This window comes from Brienomyrus brachyistius, chromosome 5, assembly GCF_023856365.1.
Source record: "Brienomyrus brachyistius isolate T26 chromosome 5, BBRACH_0.4, whole genome shotgun sequence".
NCBI classification, from domain to species: domain Eukaryota; kingdom Metazoa; phylum Chordata; class Actinopteri; order Osteoglossiformes; family Mormyridae; genus Brienomyrus; species Brienomyrus brachyistius.
In genome coordinates, this window is record NC_064537.1 from 30,312,195 (window position 1) to 30,321,630 (window position 9,436).

The 9,436-nt window shown below is 43.3% G+C and overlaps 1 protein-coding gene and 1 long non-coding RNA gene across 2 annotated transcripts; both read right to left on the bottom strand.

Annotated features, from left to right (window-relative positions):
- Positions 1-3,253: 3,253 nt before the first annotated feature.
- On the bottom strand, positions 3,254-7,514 carry LOC125743180 (inositol 1,4,5-trisphosphate receptor-interacting protein-like 2). Its single transcript, XM_049015901.1, has one exon. The coding sequence runs from the start codon at positions 7,443-7,445 to the stop codon at positions 5,976-5,978; it is 1,470 nt and encodes a 489-aa protein (XP_048871858.1). The 5' UTR covers positions 7,446-7,514; the 3' UTR covers positions 3,254-5,975.
- LOC125743181 (uncharacterized) lies at positions 3,254-7,758 on the bottom strand. Its single transcript, XR_007398301.1, has 2 exons — positions 7,505-7,758; positions 3,254-5,664 (listed from the first exon to the last, which is right to left on the bottom strand). It is a non-coding gene; the product is annotated as an uncharacterized LOC125743181 (long non-coding RNA).
- Positions 7,759-9,436: the final 1,678 nt, after the last annotated feature.

The window sequence follows — 9,436 nt, forward strand, 5'->3', positions numbered from 1 at the left end:
ATGGCGCAATGGAAGAAAACAGGGAAAATAGCGAGGAAAGTCAGAGAAAACGACGAAAAAGGTCTAAAGTTTGGTACCATTTCAAACAAAAGAAAAGCGAAAATCCTGTACGGTGTGTCCATTGTAAAACCGAATTATCTTACCACCATAGCACAACGTCAATGATTCAACATCTCAACAGAAAGCACCCAGTCTATGCATCCAGTCCACAGATCGGAACCAGTATACAAAGTAAGCGCGAGCGCTTCACTCACATTCGCGACGAAAATAGACATGCGATAGAAACGTATTTATGGGCATATGTGTGAATAAAACTGTGTATCGAGATTCAGCCCAAGCAGCCCTATTTTTCATCAATAAAACACTGATAACACAACATCAGTGAAAATGATGCTGTCGTGGTTTAATTAACATGGAGCTGGAGCCTGTCTGTACACTAAGAGCACAGAGACGGTTCAGTAACAGAGATGGTGAACTCAGCTGGAGTGACGAAAACAACAGCAGCGCTTGTAATCGCTACTAAACCTTCACTGGTAAAGAACCGGCGGGAGTCCTTAACCAAACCAGCTGTTCAACAAGCTGAAAGGTGAAGAAAAGCGATGTTTTCAGCTTCATTAGTCGCAGTGATATCTGCAGCATGCAGGGGTGAGTCTAAAAGGGAGCATGGGGTGTACTCAACTAGATCTATTTCAAGGCTTTAGTAATATTATTCTGCAGATTTAGATTAATATGAATAATATTATATAATTATATTAATATAAATATTATAAATATAACATAAAATTACCTACATACCCCCCCTGCCCCCAACAGCCTTGGGCCAGTGAAATTCTGAGACACAGAATTATCCAACTGCCATCTGCTCCTTTAAAGGCTTACACACACACTCATTCTCTAACACACTTAAACACACACACTCACATTCACTTACACACACATGAACATGCACACTAATCAAGGAGATACAATCCTGCTAGAACTTTTTTTATGCCTTCTATAAATGTACAAGAGCACAGAATAAAAGCCATTTTAATTTATGCATCAGTTTAAGATATATGTATACCTTTTTTCAGTAATTTTATTTGACATCATTTTATTTATTTTTGCATTTAAGAAAGTGTTTTCTTTTAAAAAGCAAAACAAATATGTACATAAATGCACTAAAAGGGTTCAGTTCATTTGTCAACACTTTGTTATATGGAGTTCAACCATTAAAAATGTTACTAAAACGTAAACCCATGAGTTATTCATTTTAAGAATAGTTACTAATGCTCTTTAATAAGACAAAAGTATTTCTTATCCGACTAATCGATGGAATAGTCGATACAATACTCGATTACTAAAATAATTGATAGCTGTAGCCCTAAAATGCATGATATAATCATCTACTTTAATTAAATTTGATTAAAATATTCTCGGGGTACCACTCCTATTGAAGCAAAAACCATTTCATAGGGATAACCTGGCCTTCTTGTGAGAGAATTTTTAGAGCCCCACTTAGTGTTTATTAATTTGATGCTCTGGGGGGAGTGAGTCTTTGGCCAGTGCTCGTCGAGGCCCATTTGTAACTCAAGGCCAGCGTGATCATTGGCACTAACCTTCTGATTGTTGTTTAATATAATACAATAATGATAATATTAATATAAATAATATAAATTATTATTATAAATTGATAAATAATATAATAAGTAATATTATATAATGAGTTAATATGTTAAATAAGCAATTATAAAATATAACTAGAAAGGTGCATTTCCAGGGGAGTATTGCAGAAATCGTGTTATGGGTTAAACCTTAACTCTGTCTCGAATGAGCCTGAAATGACGTAAACATAAATAATGGTTCCAGAAATGCTGATTACAGCTTAGGGATTGAGTTCAATCAAGTCTGACTTTGTAAATTCTAACTAAAGTGCAGTCTTGCGGAACGACAAAAGGTCATGATCAGCAGATCACCGAAAAAGGATTCACCATGGAAACAGACGGCAAATAGTCTGGAGCTGCATGGCATACACAGTTGGGGATGGTAATATTAATGACTGCATATGCCAGTCATATTTCAAAGAAAAAGGCAACACTGCAACAACCGAGAGGGAGAGATAGCACAGCAAAAATGTGCAACAAGTCCACGCAGCAAGTTGTTGATGCAACAAGTTGACCATTCTAATTTTATTTAAACCAGGTTAGTGCCTTCAGCACCTCCCACCTCACACTAGGCGAGTGCCTGCTGCACCTCCCACTGCTGCCCAGGAGAGTGTCTCCAGCACCTCTCACGTCCCCCCAGGTTAGTGCCTGCAGCACCTCCCACCTCTCCCCGGGTGAGTGCCTGCAGCACCTCCCACCTCTCCCCGGGTGAGTGTGTCCAGCACCTCCCACCTTACACTAGATGAGAGCCTGCTGCACCTCCCACTGCTGCCCATGAGAGTGCCTCCAGCACCTCACACTAGGCGAGTGCCTGCTGCACCTCCCACTGCTGCCCATGTGAGTGCCTCCAGCACCTCTCACGTCCCCCCAGGTTAGTGCCTGCAGCACCTCCCACCTCTCCCCGGGTGAGTGCATCCAGCACCTCCCACCTTACACTAGATGAGAGCCTGCTGCACCTCCCACTGCTGCCCATGTGAGTGCCTCCAGCACCTCACACTAGGTGAGTGCCTCCAGCACCTCCCACATCCCCCCCATGTGAGTGCTTTATTTCTTTTTCTATATTTCCAGTTTCAAACCTCTCTCTTCTCTATCATTGCCCTTCACAGATGGGGATCACCGTACTGTGGCTCACAGTCCCTCCATGGGCCAATAGAGTCACGATGTCCTCATAAACACATGCTCTTATCCACTGGTCATCCAGTTCTCTTCCATCTTTTCTCTGCACCGCCAGACTGTTTCTCGTACATCTTTTGGTGTGGGTTTTTAACCATATCCATGGTTGCTGCTACCCATGGTTTTCTGTTAGTAGCTGGATTCAGAGAGGGCTGCTCCTAAACCAGTAAATTTAATTAGAAAAGTGTATTTCCTGAAGAAAATGAGCAGCAGGCAGGTCTTGCAGGTTGTTTCTATGTGAAATAGGTGGTAACCAAGGTGCATAGGGAGTCTCACAATTTACTTTTCTAATGTTGTTTGTGACCGATATTTAGAAAACTATGGGTGAAGGAACACACCAAAAATTTGGTTGAACAAGAAGATTAAAAACGATGAATAACAATAGTGCGTTAAATTAAATTAATTAATGATACAGCTTAAATAATAACTGACATAAATGAATATGAATAGAAAGCTTTATTAGCAGTAAACAATACATGACTGATAATATCTACCATGTTAGGTGAACATTCAAAAGGACAAAGAACAGTTTCTCCTTGAAATTTGCTATGTTCTCTCATAAAAACATCTGGCTAACAGGAGCCTCTGAATTTACAAAGTAACTCATCTCATGAGTCAATTAACATGATGAATAAGTATTTTACATATATAATGCAATAATAAAACTATATAAATAAATTATTGCACTGCACTGCATAAACTGTTACCACTGTTCCATAATAAATACCACAATAGCTGTATAACAATTTAATTCAATTTATTCATGTTAAGTGGGTTTAAGGAACTTTAATGTGTGAATCTTAGTATGGAAAATGCAACATTAGCATCAGTAAGATCATCCTATTGATTTTCCTCTTCCTTCAGCTAAAATAGTCTTGTTCCTACTGTCATGTTCTTATCCGCCTCTAATATATTCTTCCTGCGATTTCACATCTCTTCCCCACATCTCCCTTTCCTCTGTCCAGCTTGTAGAGGTTTGTACCCCCCGCACACAGATAATCATTATCATAGTCTCTCCTTTTTAACATTTAATTTTCTCATTTTTTCCAAAAAAGATTGCATGTTTCTGCTTTAAAAACAGGAACAATTATTTTTAAGGATCTGCTTGGTAGCCAAAAATGAATGAAATGCTGTTCTAACTACAATATTCCACACTCTTTTTTATGCTTGAAATAGAGAAGGAAACGTTTCATCTCCCTATATTCAGCATCTTGTTGTCCTATTAGAGTTACGGGGCTCAGGAGCCTATCTTTAGAATAATACAGTGAGCAGCCAAAGGTGACACTAGTCTATGACAGTTCAGTCACTACACATCACAGTACACATCACAGCTGCAAACCATTTGTTGATTCAAGCCAGGTCCCATGTGTACGACTACCAGAAAAGACAAGGACCGTGTCACATGAAACTTGCACAAATACCTAGTGGCACTCAGATCATGAAAAACGCCCCCGTCCTTGTTCTAGCTGTGGCTGGTCTCTGCTGAATACTTGCACATTCTCATGGCCTCCTGACAGGAAGTGCGGCTTTCTCACAAGCTTGCCTCCTGCTAGCCCCAATTCTGCAGCATAAGCAGCTTCATTGTCACAAGAACAAGACTTCTCTCCAGCTAAAGGTGTTAAATGTCACCCATTCAAGGTAAGAAATGGCACCTGTGGCCCTTCAAGGCTGTGATAATGAAAAGGTCTATGGATCCTGACCAGTGAGAAAGAACACCTGGATCATCTATCCATCTTCCAACCTGCTTATCCTACTGGGTCGCGGGGGGTCCGGAGCCTATCCCGGAAGCAATGGGCATGAGGCAGGGAACAACCCAGGAAGGGGGGCCAGCCCATCGCAGGGCACACTCACACAACATTCACTCACACACGCACACCTATGGGCAATTTAGTAACTTCAATTAGCCTCAGCATGTTTTTGGACAGTGGGGGGAAACCGGAGTACCCGGAGGAAACCCCACGACAACATGGGGAGAACATGCTAACTCCACACACGTGACCCAGGCAGAGACTCAAACCCGGGTCCTAGAGGTGTGAGGCAACAGTGCTAACCACTGCACCACCAAGCTACCCCTCACCTGGATCATATTCTGTTTTATTGCTAGTGGATGACAGTATTTTGAGCTGTATATAAGAGTTATCGGTATGTGGCATAGGGCAGGATTTTCTGTCACATGATACTTTAAATTCACTAGGCTAAATGGTCCCAAGCAGGCCAGTCACAAGGGTCTACACAAACACAAGCTCTACCCTTAAGCTCCATCTGCATCCCACATCTATACACCCATGTCCAGAATGCTTGAAAACCTGAGACAAACACAAACTAGCACAGTATCAGTCTACAGGAGAATGAGTGGCCAAAATTTAACTATATTTTCATTACTGCAAGTTTGATTTTACTTGTATCAGTACACTATTTTTACCACACCACACAGGCATATATGCATAACACCGCAGCTCCACAGCAATATTGAAAAATATATTCAATCTATATCTTTTATTATTACTTAAGAGCAGCAGCAAATAATTTTACTTTGTAAATAATTGATATAATGTGAATTTGCGACTTCCAACTTTTAACACTGTCACAGTTTAATTCCAGTTTAACAACACATGACAGCCCAGTATTTCGTGTGACAGCTCTAAGAAGCCTTTCCCACTCTCCTTCAGCACTGGGTCTCCTGACGGAAACACAGAAGGCTGCTCCAACGGTTCCTGAAAATAACCCCAAGGGCCTCCGGACACGATGTCCCTGCAGTGCTACCAGCATCCAGTAACAGCTGCTCAAACAGCAAACTTGCCGTAGCTAATGAATTCTGCTGTGAATGTGCCAGCATTGACCTTGATCCCTGTAAAAAAAAAAACAAGCCCTAAGCCATATTTCAGTAAGGGTATTGTCACTGAGCAGTTCTCTAATGGGTTTGCACACTCTTTTTTTGCTGAATTTTTATACGAACACAGTGCAAGCATTACAAGATAATATTTACTCGCCACTTAGTGTGAAATCCATTTATTATCATCACCATTCCCACAAGTTCCACTATAAACCAAGAATCAATGAATAAATATTGAAAATGCTTTCCTAGGATTAGAACATCAGCTAAATGAGCAAGAGAGGCTGGTGAGTTCTCAACAGCAAACTCGAACACATGGTCCGGATTCAGCTGTATTTTGGCCCTGATGCAGACCGGACTCCAGCAGTTGGTGAGCACTGGCCTAGACGAATAAACCAATGCAGGTGTGCCCAGAAATAGGAAAGCCGGGCACAGACCAAGTCAAGGGATGTGGGGTGGAAGCCCACTAAGAGGTTGGATGGAGCAGTGTCCCTGAACAGCTTAGGTAAGGTGAGGAAGCTGGGAAGCAGCTCTGTGTTGCCCCCAAGGAACATGTGTCTCAGTTCCCGCTGACGTAGGCTTTCCTTCAGGTTCTGCAGGAGGTCCTCAAGTCTGTCCAGAAAGCAGTGGTCCCTCCACCGCTCCGGGGGCATTGTGAGCAAAAGGTGCAGCCATGCCGTCTTCAGGGAGTATGACGACAGGACCTCCCTCCACTCTCCCCCACCGTGGCTGTCCAGAGCCTGCCCCCCAAGGTCCCTCAGAGCCTTTATCATCTGCAGACACTTCAGGTGGCAGGATCCAACTGGAAGCCGGTTCCTCAGCCAGCCCAGCAGCTTCTGCTCCTGACGAGGAAAGTATGGAGTCCAGAGCTCCCCCTGCTGGGGGCCGCACGCAGAGCCAACCAGGTAGGAGCCGTCCGCCAGCGGCACTGCGGGGATGAGGCGCACACCCATGCAGATGTGGCAGCACACATAGTCAGAGAGTGGTGTAAGGCGTAGCATGACACGGGAGTCACACAGCGACAAGCCCAGGGAACAGTGCCACTCGAAGGGCTGGCGCACAGCGGCAAGGCAACGCTGAATTGCCAGATAGAACCAGCGGAGGACAGCATCTGGGGATAGCCTGTATGCTCCGCCTGTCCCACTCAAACTCAGGAAGCTCCCAGCGAAGGCCTTGTGTTCACGCAACCAGACAGAAGCTCGGGGCATCTCCAGACTACAGAGAGGCAGCATCCAACCCTCTCCACACGAAAGCGTCACTGGCGCCAACTTCAGGCCACAAGGTAGGTGCAGAGGGACCAGGATATCAAAGCAGTCCGCACAGCTCACCTTGTGTTCCTCATAACAGCTGCCGATCTGCACAAAGTCTCCCCTGAAGGCAAAGCATGCTTCGGGAGGCTTCTTGGTACGGCCAGCCCTCACCAGCTCACTGACCAGCTTGGCCACATGTGCCTTGCTGTGTCCGAGGACGTGCGGGGACAAGCACACGTGCCGCTCATAGTAACTCTCCAGCAGCTCCTTCCTCGAGGAGGCCACTCGACAAGTCACCTCAGGAAGCTCACGGAAGACCCTCTTGGTCCTCCTTAGTCGAGAAGAGCAATATTTAAAGAAGTAGCGGAGAATGAAACCCAGCGCAAATAGGGCGAGTAAGAGAGGTCCTACGGATTTGTCTGGGCAGTCTGCTGGGGCAGAGCCTGGAACCCTGCGCAGAGAGCTGTGTAGCAGCAACAGGAGGACAGTGAGGACGAAGGTAACCAGGGGCCAGAAGACCCTGAGATTCAGTGTGTATACTGTCATGCTGGCTGCCGGAACTGCACGAGAGTGCACTAAACGATGATGTCGCTCTGGAGACTCACCCTGCTTGGGTCAGCGATCCTCTTTCAAACTCTGAAGAACATCCAGCATTGCTTCCTTGTGTCCAGTGGAATTTTAGTGCCAACATGTGTCCCAGGGCCGTTTTTTTGTTGTTGCATACTATAGCTTCCCGTTATTCCAGCGTTTAAAACGACCCTCTTCTGACAGCAGAGAGGACCCGATGTGGGCCTTCTGTCTGTGTACCCAGAGGAAATACCAAACTCATAACAGAAAAATCTCAGCTGGAGAGTTGGGCGCTGAACCTACAGTACAGCTAAGGCACAGAGTTCCCGCCCCTCACTCCTCTTAAAGAGACAGGATTGGACAAATTGCTTCAAAGAACAAGAAGATAAATAATTCTCATGAGAAAAAAAGATGGCAACGTTTTCAAAATGTTTTGCACAGGAATTAAGTTATGCTGCTCATGCAAAAAAAAAAAATGCAAACGAAATTTCAAAACAAAGCCTTTAAACACATTAAAACTGATTCTGAATATCTAGATTTCACATTCTATAGCATTAAAGCATATATGTAGGAAGCAATGATGTGTGAATTGACCTGTAACCTCTATGAAGTGCGTGCAATAGGCGAGGCTGTTTTTACTAGTCCAGCTACAGGGCAGCAAGCGCACTCAACTTGAATTCAGTTGGATCTTTGGGTGCAAGTTAAATAAACACTTAAATAATAAGTGGAAAATAATAAAAGAAAAAAGAACTGTATGCTCTCTTACTGATTTATTGGAGCAAAATGAATGAAGTACGTCTATTAAAACCAAATAGCGTAAAAGAATTAATCCTTAATTTAGGACATAATGTTCAAGCAATATACTGTAGGAAACAGTGGGTGGCTGTGAAAAGAAATCTGTTTATTTTATCTCATCTACCTCTTATTCACCTCATGTGAATTTAATATCAGGCAAGCAGGATATTCACAACCATAGAACCAGCAAAAATTTCCACATGCAAACCTACAATATTTTTCAGCGTGTGTCAGTCAACTTGCTTGAATATCCATCATTCATAGCTGCTGAATTACACCTTGTCTGGGAGTTGGATAATGACAACTTAGAAGGTGGGTTGTTTAGGTACAGTACGATACCACTGTGGTATTATTTAAGTTCAGCTCTTAAAAATCTGCATACTGTGATGTATATGGCATGTATAGGATGAAACAGACCTAAAATGACAGCAATTCAACATGTAAAAATAATTAATATAATTTCAATATATAATAAAAACAGACACATTTTAAAGGCCTTTGCAAAAAAGTTCAGTCTGAGTCTTCATGAGCATCAATATGGTTGTACACTGCGCCTGACAGCGACAACATGTAGGCCTATATAAGAATATTCAGTGGATAAAGTAATATTATCCCATACACAAAATTAGTATAAATAAATACAGTCGACCCTTCTGCGGTCTTAATATAGTCGATATAAGAAATATGGGATTTTTGAGGGGAGTTTAGTCACTCATAAATGAGTATATCTGTGTACAGGGCAGGTCCAGAGGGCACCACGCGGGTTAACGGCAGCCTCTCGCGCAAGGTCTCGCGGTGGACTCTCCCCTCCACCAAACCCGCTAAGTTCCCGCTTTGCTCGCCAAGAAGACCAGAAAATGTATGCGGTTTTCCCAGATTGCGGGGGTCTGCGCCGCGATGTGGAAGGGCCTACTCTACGCTGAATGTGATAAACTGACAACTTTAGTTAACATATACAGATGCCGCAGGCGAACGACAGGTCGGGGGTCCGATGATCTTTCTCCTTTCTCTTCCCGCCAGAAGTTTAAGTCAGGCTCCCTATAATAATATAGACATTTAAACTGCTAGGTAAAATAGACACTTTTGGGTTAGAATCGAATTTCAAAGTGAAACAATTCTAATCGAAAGAAAGGATATTTCAGTATCAGTATCTGCATATCCTTACAGACGGCATT

Excerpts from the sequence above, each read along its gene's own strand:
- LOC125743180 (XM_049015901.1), bottom strand. The coding sequence starts at position 7,445 with ATGACAGTATACACACTGAATCTCAGGGTCTTCTGGCCCCTGGTTACC.